We start from the raw sequence: 22,315 nt of genomic DNA, 5'->3' as shown, positions 1-22,315 counted from the left end.
CCCAGCCCTGCGCCGGCCGCCCGGGCGGGGGGAGCCGCGGCGCGGCGGCACCGGCGGGGAGGCGGCCGGCGCTGGGACGGCGGCTTCAGCCCCGGGTAGAGCCCGGAGAGCGGCGGGCGGAGCTCATGGAGAGAGGACGCTTGGCAGGATAACCCTGCGATGGCTGCTCAGTCGAGGTATGGCTCTGAATAACTTCGGTCGCGTTCGGTGCATCTCGCTGAGAGCCGGGTTTGTGATGCCCGGGCTCCTGCTCGGGCTCGGTGGGTGTGGGGTTTTACCCGAGCCTCGGGTAGGGTTTGTCCGTGTGTTTTGTTCACCGAAGTGCCTGCTCCCTCTTCCCAGCGCAAACTTTCTTCCAGCTGGAGAAACAAAGTCTTAATTGCTCCCCGGCAAATCTCTCGCAGTCCAATAAGTTAAAAGCTCTCTGAAAATGATTTCCTTTTCCCCCGTGGACTTGTCTGTGTAACAGCGCTTTGCAGTTGATTCTGTTCTCCCCTCCAGAGCTGTCTGGCGCTTGTTTGTTTCTGTCCTGTACCCAGCCCGCAGTTTGTGTCAGTCTTACAGCGGGGTTTAACCGGGGAATGGCTCCTGCCGGGCCGGTGGCAGGGCCGGCAGCCGCGGGGAACAGCGCGGAAACGGGCTGCTTTGCTGTCAGGGAGCTAAACTCCAGCGAATACACGGGTCTCGGTTAAATACTTTTCAGCTGTGGTTTTAAAGAAGCAGCATTTTGCCCGCTCTCGGGGGAGTGTCCTGCCTAAGTAAATTTCACACTCAGCACGGGGGAGGCAGCTTTTCTTAAGCAGTAGTACTTGATGGAGCAGTGCTATTTAAAGTACCTGTTAAATTCCTTTTAGCCTTTACGATGCCTTAATGGGCATTTCAGAAATGCCAAAGAGAGAAATTCCTTTTTGCTCTTTAGTCCCACACCAAACAGCCACGCTGCTCCCCTCTCCTGCAGGCAGGAAAAATAAATAAAATGGTGGTATATCCTACGTATGAGTTCGGCACTCACGGTGCATTTTCACAGAGGTGCTTTTCTGCAGGTTTGAAGGCCAGAGCTGGCTTTAAATTACAAACTGGAGAAAGACAGAGCCCTGAGGTTTGGGGAAGAAGCAGGGGAAGATTGATTGCTTGGTTAACAGCTGAGCTCTTCCCCAGCTTCCACGGCCTACTCTCCCGATACTGGGAGTGTTTTACATAAAGAGTATTTAACGAAAAGGTAAAGATTGAGTTTATAGGACCTTTTTTTCCTTTGTATGATTTCTTTACATGATTTACTGGCCTGCATTATCAGCGGTGCTGTAATAGGAGCGCCTGCTGGATGCAGCACAAATCCTAGGGATGCTGGCTGGCCCCGGAGCTTGGCCTGGCTCCAAGGCCAGGGACGCGCCGGTGTCTCAGAGGTCGCACACCCTTTCTGCCGGGCGGCAGGAGGCCACACCCGGGCCCAGCAGCAGCCCCCAGCTTCGGCCAGCTGGCCCGGGAAGGGCAGAGCCGGCCCTGGGGCCGGTGAGCCACAGCCCTGCCCCTGAGGTGAAGGGCGCAGGCAGTCAGGTGTTACACGCCGAGTGGCTCCGACTGAAGGGAGCAAAATGGTCCAAGGGCCGGCACCGTGGGGCTGAATTGTGCAGGGCAGGTGGAAGGACCGTGCCCCACACCTGCCATTTGAGACAGACAGGGGGAACCTGCCATCCTGTGCCCCCTTCCTTCTCCATCCTGTGCGCTGGCTTTTGCTTTTGTCAGGCTGCTGTGAGGGGCTGTGAAACTGCATCAGAGCAGTTCAGCACAGCGAGGACAGAGGTTACTCCGTATGCCTGAAGATCAGTGCTAAGATCTCTGATCACTGCTTGTTTTAAGACATTTAAAGAGAGTAGGAGTGCATATGAGCAGCAGAAATGACTCTGTAGGAGAGAAGTTGCATTTGCCAGAGTGCCTGTGGTATTTCTGTTTCAGTGGCATAATTCTGCAGGGGCATCCATCCTATAAAAAAAGAAAAAGTGTTTTGTGGATGTGTAGAAGCTTTTATTCAACACTGAAGGATGAATTAATATTCACAATAAATAGTTGGAACTCTCCTGCATGGGACTGAGAAGCAACATGTCTCCAGAATTCATTTTGCCAAAACATGTCAGAGGGTTTACTCTGCTAGGTGGCTGACAAAAGGAACGGTGAGCTTTCTGTGTTTATTTGTGCTCTGCAAAAAGTATGGGCAATTTTTGCAAGCTCAGTAAATTACTGATGAGGTGGTGTGATACCAAGCGCCGTAGTGTTTTGTGTATCACTGTGCAAAGCCTTCAGGCACTCCTCCATCTGCTCACGTTTTCTGTTTCTCACATGCTGTTTGCTTCAGCTAGTGGAAGTGCTGTGACATAGAGGAGGATGCTTGTTTGGAAACAAGGTAAGTCCAGCATCCTTTCTTCAGCTTTAGTGCTGTGATCCTCAGCAGCTCACCCAGCATTTGGGCTTCACAGTTTTGAAAGGTGTAAGGGTAGGGAAAACAGGATGATGAAACCTGCCTGTTGCTGCTCCTTAGCATTTTAAAAGCTGTAGTAGTGATAACTGAGGGACTGCTGTTCTAATAGATGCTACAGCATTTTTTAAAATCGTGATCTTAAGAAGTGGTTGCAGGGCGAGTTGGGCATGGTTTGGTTTCAGCTGTTTAAGAACGATCAGCTTCTCATTAGCTGCTGCAAGTAGCTTACATCTGGAGCTGTGAGGTGGGGAACCATCCTCTGTCAGCGTTGTTCTGTGTACAATGCAGCCTTGTGGGGGTTTTTAAGTTGCTCGCTGAGCCGTGGGTTAGCAGCTGTAGCTTTCTACGCTCTCGCTTCTGGAGTGCATGGATGATGTGATGCCTGTGGTGTCCCCAGGCAACAGGGCTTGTGTCAGGGGTTTGTGGTGTGTTCAGGAACTTGTGGGCAGAAGCAGAGCTGATCTGAATAAGGACAGATTTAGCTTCTTGTCGAGTGTGGTGTGATGTTCATCATGTGCCGTTCAGCTGCTCTGGGAATACAGCAGGACCCTTGGGAGGAGTGTGGGACAGGCTGGCGGAGCTCATCTCATTTCTGCTTCTTTCTTCATTAAAATATCTGCTCTACTGCAGCAATTGCAAGATGAGGATCTTTAGATGAATATCTGCCTCTTTAGTTTAACATGCAGGCTGCTTTTTTCAGGCTGCTGGAGGTCATTTTAAATTGTAGATGCTGTCAGTTACACTTATTTACAATAGGAGGATAAACAAAATACTTTGTTGTTTCCGGTGCTAAGAATTTCGGGTTGTCTTATATATAAAACTTGCTTTTCAGTGTAGTCATGGTTAGCATAATTTCTGGTGTGCAGAACAAATGCTATTTCCCAATCTTTGTACATAGATGAACACAGAAGACAGAGCAACGTGAAACCTGAGTGTTGTGCTGTCATCCCTGCTGGGCTCTTCCTGCTCTTTCTCCTGAGTCAGCCCTGCAGGGAAGGGTAATGATGCACAGCAGCCTGGGGAACCCTCTGTTTCCACCCCCTAAAGCCAACCTGTACCAGCTAAAGCCAGAAGAGCCTTGAGAGGAGGCTGTACATTTTGGCAGAAAAAGGTGAACCTGGGCAGAAATAAAATGTGGCCTTATCTATATTTAAAACACAGTAAATTCTGAAGGGAGTAACAGTGAGGCTTTTCCCTGAGGAGAAGCTACGTTGAATGATGCAGCTTTAGTTCATTCTGTGTCATTTCACAGTTTTCCAGGCCAGATGTAAAGACACTTTCATAACTTGCTTGTTTCACAGGTCCTGTTGATACAGGCAAATGCCAGTATTGGTGGTGCTGGGTTCCAGTCAGCTGGTGGAGGTCAAGAAGGGCTGAAGGGCTCTTGTTGGAGCTTTTGCTTGTCTAGTGAAAGCTAAAACATCCCATGAAACCCCGTTGGTTTTGCTTGCTACTAGCTCTGCCCAGAAATACAAATCTGTTTTCTCCAGAACCAGATGTCTGGATGATCTGTGGCGTGTTTTGTGGGCTGCTGGGGATTTTCAGTTTGCAGTTTCTTATTGCCTGGACTTTTTGAGTGTGGAGTTGCTCTGAGGCAGACCTGCAGCTCCCACACAGAGGAAAGAGATGCTCTCAGGGAAATGGATTTTTCAGGTTGGTTTGGTTTGGTTTTTTTTAGCAGAGGATATTCCAGTTTGCAATAGGTCATTGAAAACTTTGAAGTACAATTGTCATGACATACTTGAGCTGGTGTACCCAGAATGTTTCCTTAGGTTGTGCAATTTTCCTGTGTCTGAATCTGTGTTATAGAGAGAGGCCTCTTCTCACAGCTTTTGATGAGAAAATCATTTGCTAGTACAACTGCAAGATGCAGCATGAAGAGCAGGAAACAAGATTTTAATGAGTTGCATAAATTCTCCTCAGCACTTTTCTTCTGAGAGGAGCCATAGTGAACCATGCATGAAGCTTTTAAAATATAATAGAAAAGGTGTCTCCTTAAAGTTATGTGGGAATGCTCCAATGGCATTGTTTTCCATGAGGTGGAGGGCAGTGAGGTGAGGAAGAGCTCTCTGCAGAGTGCAGGGTATCCTAGGGCCTGGCTTCGATGCTTGGGAGTGCAGAGGCTGGTCTGCTTACCTGACACCACAGAAGAGTTACTGCAGAGCTGCATGAGCCTCAAAAAAAAGAGAAAGTGCTTTTCCTGATCAGTCTTGAACACAGCCTGGAGATTGTTTTCCCTGTGGTATATTATAGTGGAAAATGTACTGGCCATTTGATGTTTTGCAGTTTTGGCTGCTGCAGTTCATCTGTGTCCATGATAAAACAGAGAAGAGTGTGGGACTGCCTGTGGCAGTTATCGCTCCTGAACGAGGTGTTACCATGTGTAGATTAGGACACAGCTGCCTCTCCAGCAGAATGCTTTTGTGGGGAGCAGACAAGGGCTGCTGCGTGTGGTAGGAGATTTTCCGCAGTTGCCTATTCATAGACAGTTCAGGGAAGGGAAGTTGGGTTCTGGGTCAGTACAGAATCGAGCAGCTGTGGAAGGTGGTGAGGCAGAGTTCCTGCAGCCCATGCTCCCTCTCAGCTGCGTGGCTGCTGTGTGCAGAGCCAGTCCCAGCGCTTTTGCTGCTGAGCTGCAGGAGATGTTGATCACCTTACTGAACTGCAGGCGTTTAGAAACGCGCGTTTCTTTGGCTGCCGTGTTCTTGTATGGGAACGGAGGGGTGGCGGACCCCTCCGAGCAGGTGTGTGGGCTCAAAGCTGCATTGGAGGAGTTGCTCTGCTCCTGTTAATGCTTCAGAATTGTCAGGCTGAGGTATCTAGGCACACTTGATTAGGCAACCTTCGTCACAAATGCCTTGTGAAGATGTTTGCCTTCTGGATTAGTTTAGGCTTAGAAGAAGCCTAAATGTTTGTAGAATTGTCATTTTCAGTTCTGAGTGTTTATTATGCTAGCGACCTAAAGTTTTCCTTTACTGTTGTTTTTGCAATGTTGCCATCAGGCTGAGAGAAAATTATGTCCTTGCTGTAATTTTTAGAGAAAGTTCAGCAAGCAAATTGTTAATGTTTAACCTCAGAGACAACAGTAAAACTCATTTTCAGAACTGCAAGACCTGTGGGTTTCATTTTTGTACTTGTAAATAAAAAAAAAGAGCAACAAAAACCAACCACAAAAACTCAAAGTAAAACAAACAACAAAAAACCCATTATCACCAGCTCAACCAAAACATGAGTAAGAAGTAGCCCTTTTTAGAAAGAAACAAAAGAGGAAACTCTCAAGCCTATGTTATTTTTTTTAATTCCATACATCTTTGCCTCTTAGAATGCCATGTAGTGTATAGAAGCAAGTGATGGAGCAGTGTACAGCGAGCTCCTTCGTGGTGTTTAGCAGGAGGTGTGTGCAGGTGAGGTGTGTGAGAGGGCTCCAGTGCAGTGCCTCCCCCTGAGCTGTGGGCACTGCATTTTGAAATACAGGTGTCTGCTGGCATCTGCAACGGAAAGGAATTATTAAAATGGGGAGCAGTAAGGGGATACTTACATCTCTGGAGAATTGGAGACGCGATAAGAAATTGCTTTGGGGTTTTTTTGTTCTTCTGCAGTTTGCAAGGTTTTGCTTAAAAAGAAATTAGTGGGATAATTCATCTTTTCAAGCATAGCTCAGAAACTCTCCCCAGTAACTGGTATGCAGCTATTTCTCAACAATCCTCTCCCCGCCTGTGGGCTATTTTGGAAAAATCATCCTAATCTGAAGGCAGGGAATATACTGGCAGTTTAGAAGCGCTTTGGTGACATGCTTCTCATTTCCCTGTCCCCACAGCCCTCGGCAGAACAAGCTGTTCTAGGAAAAGTTGTTTTCCTGATGTCAGTAAACCTGTGGCTCTGCTGAGAACAGGCTGTCAGTCTAGAGACCTATTTCTTCATAGCCTAACTGAAATAACACGTGCTAGCAGAGGGAGCCTGATCTGCCCCTCTGTGCTGCAGAGCAGGGAGTTTTGCTTGGATTTTTAGAAGACACCCTTAGAATTGCCACTACCTGGAAGCTGCCATGTCTGTCTGTCACTGCAGGCCTTTTTCACTGTGGAAAGTGCTGGCATAGCTAAAAGGCAACAAATACACTGCAGAGGAGAGATAAGTGTGTTGGGCCAAGTGTGAGCTCCATGATACTGGTGAGGAGGGCTGCTCTTTCTGGCACATGGCTGTGGGATGGGGGGAAGCTGTGCTGGCCAAAGAGCTCTTCTGGACCACTCACTCTCCCTTCTTTGCTGAGACCCTGCAACTCCCTTGGCGTGGAGTGGTCATCTTTATCCAGCAGTTAACTTCTAATTGGGCATTGGTTTGACTTTGGGTTTCTGATTTAACACATGATATTCTTTCATTCTGGAAGCACCATGAACAAGTGCCTTAATATTTAAAGGGAATGCGATCACTTTGCTGAGGTTTGGGAGCACCGTAGGTGATCTTTATCTGTTTGCAAACCCCTGTCCATTCTACATGGACTGCCTTCAGCAAACAAAGAGGAGGCTCTATTTGCTTGGCTGGGTTTGTGGTCCTCTGCAGAGGGAATGCCTGGTTCTGTGTAATGCACTACAGGGGTAAAAAACTACTGGTGTAGAGCATAAGAAAATTCTCTGTAATCACCCATACTGGGGAGAGAGAAAAATAGGTAAAATCCTGTGCTGTTGTTTGAAGAGGTCTAATCTGCTTTTAGAAACACCATAATAATGAGATCTATTATTCAGGGACGTGGGGTACTTCTGCCATTGCATCCTGCAGGAAAAGAAGTTGACTTGTACGATGAGGAATTGAGAACAATAGACCAAAAGAACTCCCTAAATTGGCTGACTTGGAAAAATTCAGTAACTCAGTGTTTTACATATGAAAAAAGGCTTGGTCATTTAGGGAATTAAGTGGCACAAAGCTTTCCCTTGCAGTTCTCTATTTATAATAAAAATGAAGAGTTTAGCCTAGGATGGGAGAAGAAAAAACATTAGCAGCTTCAGTCTGGAATCTCCCTCTGAAGATGCCTTAAACTTTTTGCTGTTGTTCCCACCTCCTTCCTAACCAGTTCCAAACTCTTAGTGGGCAGATGGGATGACTTCAGCCTTGGTTTTGGTTCCAGGTGAGGCAGCCCCACGTGGAGCCTCTGTCCCTACCTGAGCGTGTCACTGATGAGTGGTGCTGCTGTTTGGTGCTGTGCTGCACTGGCAGCGCAGCTCTGCACAGGTACCACCACAGTGGAGTAGAACAGAGGGTAAAATTGTCAGTCTGCAGAAACTGATAACATTCAAACTTGGCTCCCAAGCCGGCTCTTCCACTACCTAAACATGTGAATCAGCCTGGTTCCTAATGATTTGGAAAGGGTGTTTTCTTTCCACATCAGTTAAGCAAACTGGATGAACTGACTGACAGTAAATAGATTTCTCTCATTGTACATCCCTTTTTCCTGCATATTTGAAGGCGCAGACTAAATTTACGTGCAAGAACCTATTGCTGTTTCTTCCTCTTGCAGTATATGCAGCTGATGTAGTGTAGCACTCTGTTGCACAGCAAGAACCTCCTTTCTGTAGTTCTTAAATAAATGAAAGCAGTTTGTAATTATTGCATAATCTGGTAATTGCAACCAAAACCTTCTTGGGATCTGGTTTGGCATCTGTCTGGGTGTGTGTTGATGTTGTTTTGCTATTTGAACAACTTGTGAGAGAATTTATTGTGAAAGCTGAGAAACTGTGTGTACTAAAGAAACCCCACCAAAACACCTGAAATCAAAAAGAACCAAACACACCCCCATCCTGTAATGCTTATAAAGCCAGATGTAGTCTGGGTTAATTTTTAAATCTAAGAACATTTAGTTGACATTCTGTCCTTTAGGCTGAACATTGGCCAAATGCTGTGGTTTCAGTTCTTACCTAGAACTGACTTTGGTGTCTGTGCTGTTATAAAGAGTATAACTTAGTTATAAAGAGACACATATGGAGCTCAGGGCACCTCAGCCAAGGGTCCTGTGTTCAGAGCTGTTTCCACTCAGCTCCCTTCAAAACAGTAGAAAGTAGGAGAACAGGCTCTGCTTTCAACTATAGCAGGACAAAATATTGAAATCATGTTTGAAAATTTCCCCCCACCTCCATCCCCTTGAAAAAATCTGATAGAAATGCCATGAAAAGAAGGTATTGTGAAGAAAACTCATCTTTTTGTGTCCCAACCCCGTCTTCTGGGCAATTTTTTCTTCACTTCCCTGTTCCCTTGTGCATCGATTAAATATCAAGTTAATGGTTTCCTTTTGTAAAAATTGCTTCCTTGAAAATGGGCCATCCTCCTCCCTTGCAGCCTAATGACGGAGCAGTGCAGATGATATTGATATAAGCTGTGTTTACTTGAATGTAACAACTTGAAAGGCTGTTTGTGTACAGTAATCTGCCAAGGGAATAATGATTTGGTTTAACTTGTTCAATATTTCTTTCTTTCCCCTGGAGAGGGGGAGGTCTGAACAGCCAGTAGCAGTTGCTGAGGTTAATAAGATGCATTTAAAAGGTCTTTAATTAAGCCATGCAGTTTTCTTAGAAGGCCCTTGAACTGTTCTTTCACCCCTTCCTCTTCTGTTTCGCGTGGGCGAGTGCAAATAAGATGGGAGTGCAAGCGAGGTGCAGACACTAACCAGATACATATCTAGGATCCTGCTTACACACAGGAGGGCTCAATGGAAAGTGGGAAACCAGAGGAGGATTGGAGTGGTTTGTGTGAGTTCAGCTGGCCAAGGGTGTGCTGAAAGCTGAGGCGGTGGTGAGAAGCGGCGTGCCAGGGCTCAGCAGGGTGAGCACACAAGGTGTTGTTACAGCTGCTGCTCTGTATTTTATTGGTTCCTCTGGGTTCTTCTACGCTGTCCTCATCTGGGACCAAATTGTAGCCTTGTACAAATTGTACACTGGGTTCCAGCTGGTCTACCCCTTCCATATCTTTTGAGAGACTTACACTGTGTATTATAAGGCAATGTTGTACTTCAGTGAAAAGAGGAATTTATGCCAGTATCTAATTTTCTAGTTTCCTTTGGCTTTTAAGTTTTCAAGTCCACTTCAAAAGGGTGTTCCTGGTAAAGAGCTCTGCTTGAGCTTGTGCTCAAAATGAATTCTTGACCTGGAGCTTTTACACAGAGAATGGGTTTTGCATGTGTACAAGCTCAAAACGGATTCCTGATTCACAGCTTGAGGAATGACAGAAAAAAGAGATGTAGAAAAGGGAGGGATATTAACCTTACAATTTCCTGTGTTCTTTCTCTGTTGTATGCATCACAACAAGCACCACATTTCTAAGCAGGGCTGTTGAGTGAAAAAATGGGCAGTTAAGGCACAATTTGCTAGTTGGGAAGGACTCTAAGAGCTGTTCTGAGGATTTATGAAAGTTTCAAGAGGAATAGAAAAATGCATAAATAGGGAGACTCTTTCCTTACTCCCTTTTTTCAAGTGGCTTCCAGAAATACTTATGGCAAGTTTTGCTTTGCAGAATTTTACTCTTTTGCAGTCACTGTGGTAGCCAAGTAATTGAGCAAGCTGGAAAAGTTACCAAATGCGTTAAAAAATGTGGAGAATGTTATTCCATGGTTCCAAATTACTGTGATCAACTTGCATTTTCTTGAAAGAACTTAGCTTTCTACAGATGACTTGGCTGGATGTTGCCTGGGTTTTGTGAGCTGTTAGCTGCTGTCAGGGGTGTTACTCATTCTGTTTGTGGATGTTTCATTAATGAATTTCGGGGCCATGGAGAGAGTACAGAGAGGTGAAGCAATCCTGAGTCAGAGCATCCCTGTGGTGATGCAGGGACTGTCTGCTTGGACATAGGGTGTTCAGGGGCCTTTCTGTGCTTGGCACTGGATGTGGCTCTGGCAGACAGTCAGGAGTGAGGAGAAGTGCAGCAGCCTGCTTGTGAGAACGCCAGGCCTTCTCCAGAGCTGGGTGCAGTGGTCACTGTGGGGTGAGCAGAGCACAGAGCTCTGCCGCACCCTGGGGCAGGGAGTGAGCACTGCTGGAACCTGCGTGGGAGGGCAGCGATGAGGAGCCCCGGCAGGGACAGTGCTGAATCATTCTCCTTGCGAGTCTCCTGCCACCGCGGTGGTGAGGACAGGAACTCCTTGGCTGTTGCCGTGAGAGTACTCTGTAAGGACAGAGGCTTGGAAGGGCATTATCAGAGTGTGATGTATTCCCTGGAAGGTGCCCTGAGCCACCACGGAGTGGACACAGTGCTGGGTATGCCTGGTGAAACTCCTCACGTGTATTTCTGCGGCACTTTGGTGTGATTTTCCAGCCTTGGCCACAAGCTCGGTGTGAAATCACCGCAGTCATTGCCTGGGCAGACGTGACTTCCTTTGACTGTCAGGTTTTGCTCCGTGCTGTCTGTCCTCTCCCTGGTTTTGGGATCCTGTCTAAAAGAGGGTCTCTCTGTGAACCCGTGAGCACCTCCTGCCCATCTTGGGCTCTGCCTGACAGGCATCAGCTCGTGAGGCTCCTGCTGTTGCATTAAGTTGTTGCTCAATTGTTTAACAAAGTGCTTTTAATGGAAACATAAAACCGGATAGAAATACAGAGCCTAATGGAATAATCTCTTAATTGCAGTGCTGTAAATGACTATTCAGCACATGATTACTGTACTTCCAGGGGGAACAGGGAGGAGGAAAGAATATTGAATGAAAGACACTAAACACTTCAGCTGCTAGGAACGATGATTTATTGCCAATCTGAGCATCGGGCTAAGCAGGGCAAATAAAATGACAATAGTAAGTGCTTTTGGAGGTAGAAATTGCCTCATTCAGGGTATTCACTGTGTGCAACATGTAAATTCTACCAGGATAAAAGCACAAAGAGTGATTAATTGATAGTGGTGAGATACTCATGCATGCAGTGTCCTTAGGCAACCCAGAAAAAGTATTAATCAGCACATTGCCCAATTATTGGCAGATAACTCCTGGTATGTAGTAGTTTGCTATTTCAGCTAGAAAATGCATTGTCCCTCTGGTTCCCTGTGAAAATCATGGGGTTTGCTGTGTTACGTGGTTCACAAAAAATACCTCCTGTTTTTAAGCAGCCAAGGAGATGTGCTCAGAGACACACTGACAGGATCATTTTTGGGTGCTGCTGCAAGCCTTTCAGGATACGTTAGTCTTTAGGAAAACCGTCCTTCAGGTATCTCACCTGAAGGTGAGGCAGCAGCAGGTGAACCAGTCATGAGCTGTTAGATGTTCAGCTGGCTGTGGGTTTGGTGTCCAGCTGTGTGCTCCGCAGCGCAGGGCACGGCTAGCAGGGAGCGCGTTCTGTACACGCTGCTCAGGGCGGAGAGGTGAGTGCTTTGGAGCGGGCCTTGCTGCGTCCCCCCGCACTCCCCTTCCCCGGGATGTGGTGCCTGGCTCCCCGGGGCTGCCTCGGCAAGCACGCCCGAGCCACCGGCCCGCGGAGCCGGTGCTGCTGGAGCCCTCTCGGCAGGGCCGGGGCACGGCTGGGGCACGGCGGGCCCGCGGGCTGGCCTGCGCCCCGGGGCACACCCGGAGCGGGCTGCAGCGGCGCTCGGAGCTTTCCAGTGTTTGCAGTGGCCCCGGCAGTGCCGTGGGAACGGGAGCTGCCTGTTGCTTTTGGTGCGAGCCGGGGTGCTGCTCCCACTGCCCGCACCCGGTGTGCCTGACGGTGGGGCAGCCGAGCACCTGCCTGCCTCACACCCAGGGAAAGCAGGCGCCTGTTAAACACATGTGCACACGATGTGCTGCAAATGGCTTTGTTTCGATCTTTTTTGTTGCTGTTGCTTTGGTTTGGTTTTTTGGTTTTTGAATTTTTTAATTCGAAAATCAGAAAGATGTTGGAAAAATGTGTACAGAATCGAAGGGTGAAAGTATTTGTATCCATTTTATTGTTATTCTTTAAAGGGACAGCTTTTTGTAGTTGCTAAAAGTAACAGCTTACGTAAATATTCTTAAAAAGCAAGAAGGAAAGATAAGATACTTCAGAGTGTATTTTGGAGGGGTATATGCTTTGCAGAGTGCATTAGGCATGCATCAGTACCTGCCTGATGCACCCTGTCATGGATTATTGCTCCTGCTTAGATTGAACACTTGCCAAGTTCTTTCGAATGACAATGAGATGCTTTGTTCAGGCTGATGATTCGATTGCAGTTTGAAACCCCAGCACAGAGTAGTCGGCTACAGAGATGTGCACCTCTTAATAAATTGAAAAACAGATACAAATCGTAGGAAAGTTAGCAGGCCCTTCTGTGTATGGATGAAAACAATTAGAAAATACTTCTGGAATAATTAGAGTCTGGCAGAGAGTGCAGGAAAGGTATTTAAATAGGCTTTTCAGCATATAAACAGATCCTTTCAGCAAACATTGCTAATCTTGTTATGCTTCTACGTAGTCCTTGCTATGCAGATAAGACTTGTCCAACCTGTTACTTGGTACATGCTGTTATGTAAGTGAAAACTCAAACGGATAGGAAACCTTTCATGCGTGATGTTTGCTGCTAATTCTTATGAAAGTATGAAAGAACTAATTAATAATTAAAGACATTCCCTGGGCCGGGTGTGCAGGGATGGTAGCTGTGTGAGAAGGGATTTAAAGTGCACACCCATGAAGCGGCTGCTCGCTAAACATTTTGCGTTTTCTTCTGCTAACTCTCTATCTTGTTGAAATTCTTTTTTTAATGTAGTGCAGCACAATAATGTTGGGGTATTGCTAGGGGCATTTAGGAAATTCTGTAAAATCAATGAACAAAAAGCATGTCCACTTGAATAGTTTTAGTGTAGTCCTAAAATAGAAAATTTACTGCATTTGACTTCCTCCACATGAAGTAAGCATTTCAGTATCCTCTCAAAGAACTAGGGTAGTAAAAAAGATTGTAAAACTTGAATCTTTGATTCAACTTGCAAAATTAATTCACATGGAAAATTAAACATTAATTTTCTGAAATTTAACAGCTGGTATCACCTGGATTGTTATTTTTCTTCTTTTACATTGCTGTAATTTGCTTTTTAATCTTAAGACCTTTTATCTGAGAGTCTTTTCAAAGGCTTATCATTTTTATGAGGATGCTGGAGAAACTGTAACTGGGTTGGAGGGGACTGCTGGGCTTTGCTTGACTGAGCATTTCTGTGCTACATCAGGAATAAAATGCTTACATATTGGGTGGGAAGAAACAGTGGGCCTAAGCAAGCATGGTTTAGTTTCCTATAACCAATAAGGTGGAAATGTGTGTGAATCAAAATGTTGCAACTGTGTGAAAAAGGGGATTAAAATAGGTCTAGGAAATTATTATTAAAGATAAAAATGCTTTTTCTTGATCCCTTAATTATTTGGCTCCCTTTCAAATATTACTAGTTTGCAATTACCTTTTAACCTAATTTCTCATGGTTTGCCAGCAAAGGACATTGTTTTACAGCATACTTTAAAGAAATAAAAACCTGATTTCATTTTTACGTCCTGCTTTTTGTGCATTGCTACTGCAAACGCACAGTTCTCTTGCTGCATTTAAACATACTGATTTTACTGAACAACAAGAACAGCAAAAAAGGTATTTCAAGGCAAAAGCAAATGAACAGGGAGGATATGTTTTATATAAGGTAGAATGTAGGTTGTACACTATGCATTTTCCCAGACAAGCCTACAACAGCTCGTCCCAGGTGCTGGATTCCTGCCATTGAGAGGAGGAATTGGGAGCAGATGGGTCCAGTGGGAGGTTTCATGCACCACTGCTCTGAGGAGAGCCTTCAGACTGCTGGGGCAGCAGCTGAGAACCTCTTCTGGCTGCTGGAGTCTGCCGTGCCAGCGTTACAGGCACTGATGCTGTGCTAGCCCTAGTGAGTTAATGAAATCCCGCTGTCCTGCCTTTGTGTTTCCTCTGGGGAACAGCCTCTCCCCGTGCTGGGCACTTGTGCACACCTGTACATGCTCGGAAGGGTTGCTGCTCACCACGTGGTGGTTGCCCTGCTCCTGTGCTCATGCAGCTGATGAAAGAGCCCTGCCAGAAAGATTGGGCTTACAGGTAACAGCTGAAGCCAAGTGCAGGGTGCTGGAGGATCTGGCCAGGCTTTACCAAACTGGAGATTTGGCACTCTTCCACCGATTTTACTTCAGTCACATAATCTTCTTGAGCTGGGGTTTGTAAGACAATGAGTTAAATTTGTTTATGTGTCTCAGGCTGACTCAAACAATCGGGAGAAATGCATGATGTTTTTTATTGTAAGTGACATGGAGATAATCAAGAGGAAGAAACACTGTGGGAGGCAGTAATGCTGCAGGGCAGTCCATTCCCAAGTAGTGAGAGATGTTCCAAGTGCTCTTAATCCTGGTGGAGAGCGGAACGTGTCAAACTGAGTCTCTAATGGGTCTACTCACATTAATTTTTCTTGCTGCCTTCCTGCTACCTGAGCTCTGACTTAATCCAGCTTGCCCCTGTGCTGCTCTGACATGGCCACGTGTGAGTTCAAGTCTACATGCTGAACTCACAGGAATTGCAAGTGCTTTACCTCTGTTTTCATCAAGAGGAGAAATCCAGGGTGCAGCAAGCTCCAGGTGCTGCAGAGGCAGGGAAGGAGCCGCTGGAACAGTTGCTGGGGCACAGGGCCGGGACCGTGCGGTGCCGGGACCCTGCGGTGCCGGGACCCTGCGGTGCCGGGACCCTGCCGTGCCGGGACCCTGCCGTGCCAGCCTCCCGCTGTGCCAGCCTCCCTGTGCTCGCCCTCTGGCAAGTCGGGAGTAAAGCCAGGTTGCATTTTGTAGATGAGAGACTCCGTGACTGCAGCTGACTTTTAAATCCATAAAAATGGGAAAAGGTCACTTGTGAGACAATGGTGGGTGAGCCCGAGTCCCCTCTCGGTTGGAGCAGGATCTGCCCGGCAGGGAATGGGAGTGGGTTCTCAGACAAAGCCAGGATGTCGCACGCTGTCAGAGGGATCTGCGTGCACCAGCTGAGCCTGGCCACACTGGCCCAGGGGCTGAGAGCTCTCGATGGGAGGAGGCACTTGGGGCTGTGTGAAAATGTTTGCTCAGCTGTGCAGCAGAGCAGTGCAGATGAGTTAAACTGAAGCCTCCCATTTTGATACAGAGAGTGAAGTTTAGAATAACTGATTATTCACCGTCACCTCTGCAAAGTAAACCCATTTGGGCAACTGTCTTGTGTGTATCCTGACAAGGCTAACTTTGATCCTTGCTGATGAAGCGAGAACAGACACGGACGGCTCCTCTTGCCTGCAGAAGCTGCTCCCAGGGAAGCTCAGTGCTGTCGCGGCTGGGTCACCGCAGTCAAGGCTGCCTGGTGTGCAGCTGTGAGAGGGCTCTTAGAGTCGGGGAACTCGTCCTGGACTCGGGTCCCACCCCAGGCTGCCCTTCTAGAGCTGCTCCTTCGCTGCAGCCGAGCCCCAGCAGCTTTGGCTCTGTCCTGCATAGCCGGTCACTGAAATAGCACCCGAGCTGCAGATCTCCACTCCCCTACCCGCAAAGACACGCGTGCCTTCGGGGCAGGATGGCACTCACACGTGGCTCGGGAGCTCCTGGGATGTGCCTGAGACTGCCGTGTGCAGTGGGCAGGATTTTTCGTTGCACATACCCGGTGATTTAAATTTTTCACATTTCCTGCTTTGCCTGCCACATCCAGAACAAACAAAGCCTTAAATTCATCAGCTCCTTGTCTGCTTTCCTTGTAATTACACTTCACACAATCACACCTTCTTAAAAGCCCTTCTAGTGTATTTGCATTTAGATGGAGAATGACAGCTTTGGTGTTCCCTGTCTAACCTATAATTAACACATTTTCTGACTGTTCTATTAACGTCATCTACACGGGGAGAGGCTGAAAGCCTAGGCTGCTTTAGAGACTTCATTTCTGCAGCATCACAAGTGCAGATGGTGCCTCTTGGTTTGTTCAGGTCTTTAGCTATGGCACCATAGTTACATGCTCTATAATTGTCACATTTTTCCAGATTTCCTAAGTTGCTGTTGTACGTGGCAGTTTATGACTAAATAATAGTTAGATTTTAAACATTTCAGGGTGTGAGGGAAAGTCCAAGTCATAAACTTTTCACTTGTTTCCCTTTCTTGAGTAGTCACAGAAGAGGTTGTTACTGACAGTTCTTTGCCAAATCTTTTGACAAATCTGCTTTTTCCTCTTCTGAGACTTCAGTGGTTTGTGGCCCACAGGCTGGGAAATCTTGGGGTGTGTTTTTAAGTGCTTATCCATTTGCACTCGGGTTTAGGCTCAGTCTGTGGAGGATCTGTCCCGTCTGAAGAACATCTGAGAGTTCCCCGTTCCTGCTGAGGTCACTGGGCGCTCCAGGGGCTCAGTTCTTCTCGGGAAAAGATGAGGCTTACTCCTGGGAACTGCTTGATGATCAAAGGCCTATTGATGCTGAAAGGAAGCAAAAGCCTTTTAATGGCTGAGTAATGAATATAATTTTAAACTTGGCAACAGTGGGAGGAAACAAATAAGTAAGAATTTGAACCCAAAGATTACCATAGGATAGGCTGAGTGAGAAGATGATTAATGTTACAAAAGTAGAACTGCTTTTTTTTTTTTCTGGCAAAAGGCAGCTTAGCTTCTACTTAAGTAAAGTGGCAGTTCCCTTTTGCCTGTTACAACATCCCAGCCTTCTCTGCTTCATTTTTTTTTGTGCAATCTAGAGGGCTCTGTATTTAAAACAGAAAAAGAGGTATATTCAGGATCATTTTCTCATATGCTTTGAAGAAAAGGTTGCAGCAGTGCTGCATTTTCTTGGAATTTTTTTTTGTTTAAAAATATTTGACAGGAGGTTTCTTACAGTCGTGGATAAACAGGTGGGCTGTGAGGCGTGATCCCTTGCTCAGTGGGTCTCATGCCCCTGCTGTACAGTCAGGTAACAGGGCTGGATAGGTGCGGTGAGCTGAACGAGCTAGAGGAAGCAAACTCCTGAAAAGCTAATTCCAATTCATATCACTTCAGGGTGAAGACATGTATTTTTGGGAAGCTGATTGATGATAATGATGGTGCAGAAAATTATTGACTAACTCTGCCATCTGTTGTACTTCTGCCCTGTGTGTTTCTCTTATCACTTGTGTGTGTTCAAACTGTGTTTTCTGAGAAATAGTGTGTGATGTGAAACAGAACTGAAAAGATTCAACAAGTCACATCTTGTCGATGTTTCCATAAAGGAAAGGCAGCAAAGGGATGAGGTGGGGTGATTTGTGCATGCATCCCCCAACTCCCAGGCTCCTGTTGCTTGCTGTGTTGGTGCCAAGGCTCGAGGTCCAGTTTCCCAAAGCATTTTCGCAAACCAGTAAGGAAGGGCTTGGGGGTGGTTTTGAGGTTTTTCTTGAGTTCTCATTCTAGGAAAATCTGAATATCAAAGCTGCGAGCCTGAGGAGGTTCCTGAGGAGCAGGAGCTGGGGTTCTCCCAGCAGCTCTGGCAGCAGCAGGGCTGGGGCTGTGTGCCCTGCTGGAGCCTGCAGACGGCGTCTCCGTGGCTTTCCTTGCTGGTGCCTGTGGGACAGGAGACCTCCTCCCCTCCTGGCACGGGGCCACGCAGGGCCCGAGCTGCCCCTGGGTCTCAGAGCCTTTCTGCCTGGCTTCCTGACACCTGACCTTAGGGTAGCTGCCGTGGGAGCTACAGCAGAGCCCAGGCTTCCAAAGGTTTTCATGAGACCTATCTGATAAAACAGAATTGGAAGAGGTTTTAGCTCTCGTCTTCAGGAAGTTTAAGATCTTGTCTTCAACTTAGAGAAGGATAGGCTGCTGCTGTCAACTGTATTATTAAATAAATAGCTACTTAGTGGTTTTTTTCCCTTATCCTTCTGCTTTTGAAACTGTAGCTCCTTCTGTTCATGAAGTTGGAGGAAAACTCTGAATGAAAATTAAATTGACTGATTCGGAGAGGGAGGCAGAGGGTGGATGGCGATCCTGAGCAGCAGAGGGGAGCAGAATGACCAGCCTGGCTGCAGGGGCAGTTGGCTGTGCATGGCCCGCAGCCCTGGCCACTGTAGCCGTGAGGGAATGAGGATTGACCTCACTGAGCACTGCCCGGTGCTCCTGTGCCAGCACCCGTGTCCGTGGGATGTTCCCGAGCAGGCACCTTTGTCTCCTCTGAAACCTCCAGGACCTGGCACTGTGGCAAACAGGCGGTGTCCCTGCCCTTCCCCTCTCCCCCCTCCACGCTCTGTAGAAAGAATTTATTGCTGGGAAGAGAGCTTGGGGTCAAGGAGGGTTCAGGGAAAGAAAAGGCCTTTAGAGGTATTACAGCTGCTGTCTTTGCAGCAAGCAGCACCTAAGTTGTTTTACATTCAGTGTCAGGGTACATATAGGAAACATAGCTACTTCTCATCATAAATATTGTTGTGAGACACTCAAGTGGTTTAGGGTTTTCCTTCTGTTTGAATGTGATCAGAACCTCTGAGCAAAACAACTTGATTACTCTGAGTTTGGGTGCTTGCCAACCTAGAAATAGAAGGACATCCGTAATCCACATGGATGTAAGCACAGTGTTTTAGTAAAAAGCAATTTTCAGGGTCATAATATCTGGCCTGCCTTTTTGTGAAACACATTGACTTTAAAAAATCATTTGCAAGCATACAATTTCAGACAGTAGATATAGCCAAGATTGCTTCTGGTTTGCCTTACAATTTTTCCAAAGTTTTTCTGTTGTGCATTTGGTGTGTTTCCCACACCTGACTGCACAAAGCTTTTCTGGCACACACCGTGCAGCTGCCCGACTAACTGCTTATAGATAGGAAATTGCTGACATGCAAAGTGACATCAGATGCACAGGGGAAATGGTTCTGTTATACAGTTTATTACAGAAGGGTTGTATGTATTTACTGAAGCAGTGGTCTGTGATTCCTGCTTTCTTCTTTTTTCTTTTATGAACGTTGAAAATTGTTTGCAGAAGTAGGGTACACAGATATTACTGGGCTCTTCTGTTTCACTATATTTGGAAACAGTTTGGCACTAGCAAACTTGGAAACTATGCTAAACGTGCACAGGCTAACCCCTGAACATGTTTTTCTAAAGCCTTAGTGGTACCAGTACATCCTTGCTGCAGTTCCATATATAGAAATCTGCCATCTGTCAGCATCATTTTCCAGAGCTCCTCTTGAGTCAGAAACCCCCCTGCAGCAGTCAGACCTCTCGGTTAACTGCCACGGCAAAGCCAGTCCTCTGCCTCTCCTCCAGGGATGATTAAACTTTCAGTAGGTGGCTACTGGTGTGGCATTTGGGACGATGTCACTGGTGAGGAGGACGAGGCTCTTCCCTTGCAAAGGACACTGGAGAACTGGCGAGTATGAAGAAGAGTGTAGGCATTGTATGTATACAGCAGACTGTGCAGTAGAGTAGAAATAGGACAGGAGAGAGATGCTGCATGCTTTCCCTTCCCCAATGTCTACAAAGATTAGAGCAAGAGATTCCCTTGGTTTGCAGTACAATTTCACTGGCAAGGTCTAGTTTAAAGCACTTTTTTCCCCATGAAGTCTTTCTGCTGTGCATGTGACACAGGTTTATTGGTGCTTTGGTGTGGGGCTGGTGGAGTTGAGTGCATGCAGATGTGGTTGAGAAGGAACAGGGGGATTTGACCTGGTGCTTTCTGAGATTCTGAGACCTTTCTAAATATGTTTGCATGATTGCTTTAAATGCAACTACATGGGTTTCCTGGTGAGCAGCTTTCAAGCCTGTTTATTGCCAAGTCATGTTGCCTTGTTTTTTGCCAAGTAGGCAAAGTTAATTCTTTGGAAGTGGCAACACCTTCAAAATAATTTGGAATCTCTTTTGCTCCTGGGTGAAGAATTGGAGTGGAAGTCTGAAGAACAAGAATGGTAGTTTTTCACACTTATTTTTGCAAATGGATTTGCCAGCTGGTGTGCTTGTCACCCCCACTGACTGCTCCTCAATTTGCTTCACAATGAAATGGATGGATAGCTTTTTCCTTCCCACTGTTCTTGAAGAACGGTATCAGGAGCTGAAATCACTGAGAAAGATGCATGTATCTTGTGTGCCACATTACTGTGTTGTGCAGCAAATTCTTGATGGAACCGATTTGTCAGCTGTAACCATCCCATGGATTTCAAAATTACTTTCATTGTGGATGTATGCCATTGTCTGAAACCAGGGTTTCTGTACAAAGTAGATACCTGTTGATAACACTGGTGTGCAAAGTTAACCATCCTTCCTCTCTCTCCTTCCTGAAGCTTGTGCAATGAGGACAGAAACTTGCTGCGGATTCGAGAGAAAGAGAGGCGGAGTCAGGAGGCTCTGGAAGACAAAAAGCAGTTCTCTGAGAAGACTCCCCTCTTTGCAGAGCCCTACAAGGTAATAATGGTGTGGGGAAGAGAGGAGGGTAGAGGGTTGGGGTGGAAGAGGAGAGCCGTGGCTTTGCACAGGGCATAGCAGACCTGAGCATGATAAACACACACACAGCATCTTCCCATCTGCTTCATTTCAATTCCCCAGAGTATGTGCTTGGATCTCTTGGTTGTGCAAGAGCAGTGTGGACTTTGGGTTGGCCTCCTGTAGTTTGAGGGAGAGTGCTCAGGAGCAGCTTGGCTGCGTGTCTGCCTGAAGTATGACAACAAATAACAATATATATAACAAACAATATAACAAACAAATCTGAAGTTAGCACTCCTGGAGGCTGCAGGTGCACCATGGCTTGGAATAGCTGAGAGTGGCTCGAGCAGTCCTGTCTGCTTTGGAGAGGTTTGCAGGATCGAGATAAGCTCGCCTGACATCACTCATGGTGATGTGTGGTGGTTAAGTTAAGATTCTGAAGAATGTCTGTTCCTGAGCTGGGTCTCTTGGAGGGCTTTTGAAATGTCCACCTCCTTGTTTTCTGTTGCAGACTAATAAAGAAGATGAGTTGTCAAGCCGAATTCAGAACATGCTGGGCAATTATGAGGAGGTCAAGGAGTTCATGAGCAACCAATCTTGTCAAAGCCTGATAGGAATTCCAGCGAGCGTTGCCCCCGTGTTTCCCCCCGGGCAGCCCGATGGCCTCCCCGGGAAGGCCGTCCGCACACTGCCGCCCCCGTGCCAGCAGCCGGCCCACCGCCCCCCCCTGGCACCCGTGGCAGTGCCCCCTCGCGCTCCCGGCCACTCCAGCCACTGCCCAAAGGCACAGCCGGGAGCAGAGCCAGCTCCAGGTGTGCCCAGCAAGCGCCGCGGCTTGCCCAGCGCCCGGGGCCAGGGCCAGGAGCACGGCCGCGATGCTCAGGGGCGTTTTCCTCACGGCCACAACAAGCCCGGCAGCGGGGAAGGTCGTGCTCGGAGCCTGCACACCTCCCCTCTGGCGCTTTCCCCATTGCTGCCATGCTTGTTGTCTTCTCCCGTGGCACCCCTCTCACCTCTACATTCCAGCCAGCAGATCAATTCCAGGTCACAGAACAGCAGCAAAAGTCGTGGGTCAACCTGCAGTCAAACCAAATCATTGCAGGACTTGGTGACAGGATCACAGGAGAAGGAAAGTCGGGACAGCCCAGCCGTTACCTTGACCAGCACCACTCAGCCTTCCTCTCAGACTTTCCCCCCTTCTTTGACATCGAAAGCCAGTGCAATGCAGCAGAAACCAACTGCCTATGTCAGACCCATGGATGGCCAAGACCAGGCACCGTTTGAATCCCTGGAGCTCAAACCTCTCCTGGAGGAATACCATGAAGGACCCAATGAGGATGTCTTGGATTTGAAGGCAAAAGTTAAAGCTGAACTATCCAAGTTGGAAACTCCTGAGCCCAAGGAAGAGACCGATGAAGATCTCTCCAATTTGAAGGCAAAAGCCAAAGCAGAACTATCCAAATTTGAAACCCTTTCCGAGCCCATAGAGGTGAGTGCAGTTTTTGGGGGTCTCTGTTGGAGCAGGGTAAG

At 47.2% G+C, this 22,315-nt stretch overlaps 1 protein-coding gene across 3 annotated transcripts in view; it reads left to right on the top strand.

Moving 5' to 3' along the window:
* Positions 1-22,315, top strand: part of AFF1 (ALF transcription elongation factor 1) — a 54,932-nt gene continuing 32,617 nt past the window's right edge. For 2 of the 3 annotated variants that reach the window (XM_063415476.1, XM_063415474.1), the window contains exons 1-3: positions 1-176; positions 20,647-20,767; positions 21,297-22,274. In XM_063415476.1, coding sequence (XP_063271546.1) covers positions 160-176; positions 20,647-20,767; positions 21,297-22,274 — 1,116 coding nt within the window. In that variant the 5' untranslated portion in view covers positions 1-159. Of the gene's footprint in view, positions 177-19,654; positions 19,767-20,646; positions 20,768-21,296; positions 22,275-22,315 lie in introns of those variants that run through there. The other variant, XM_063415475.1, reaches the window with a different exon arrangement.

The sequence above is a fragment of the Prinia subflava genome, chromosome 18 (assembly GCF_021018805.1).
Source record: "Prinia subflava isolate CZ2003 ecotype Zambia chromosome 18, Cam_Psub_1.2, whole genome shotgun sequence".
Classification (NCBI taxonomy): Eukaryota; Metazoa; Chordata; class Aves; order Passeriformes; family Cisticolidae; genus Prinia; species Prinia subflava.
The sequence above is the reverse complement of the archived record's forward strand: the minus strand, read 5'-3'. Positions and strand labels throughout refer to the sequence as shown.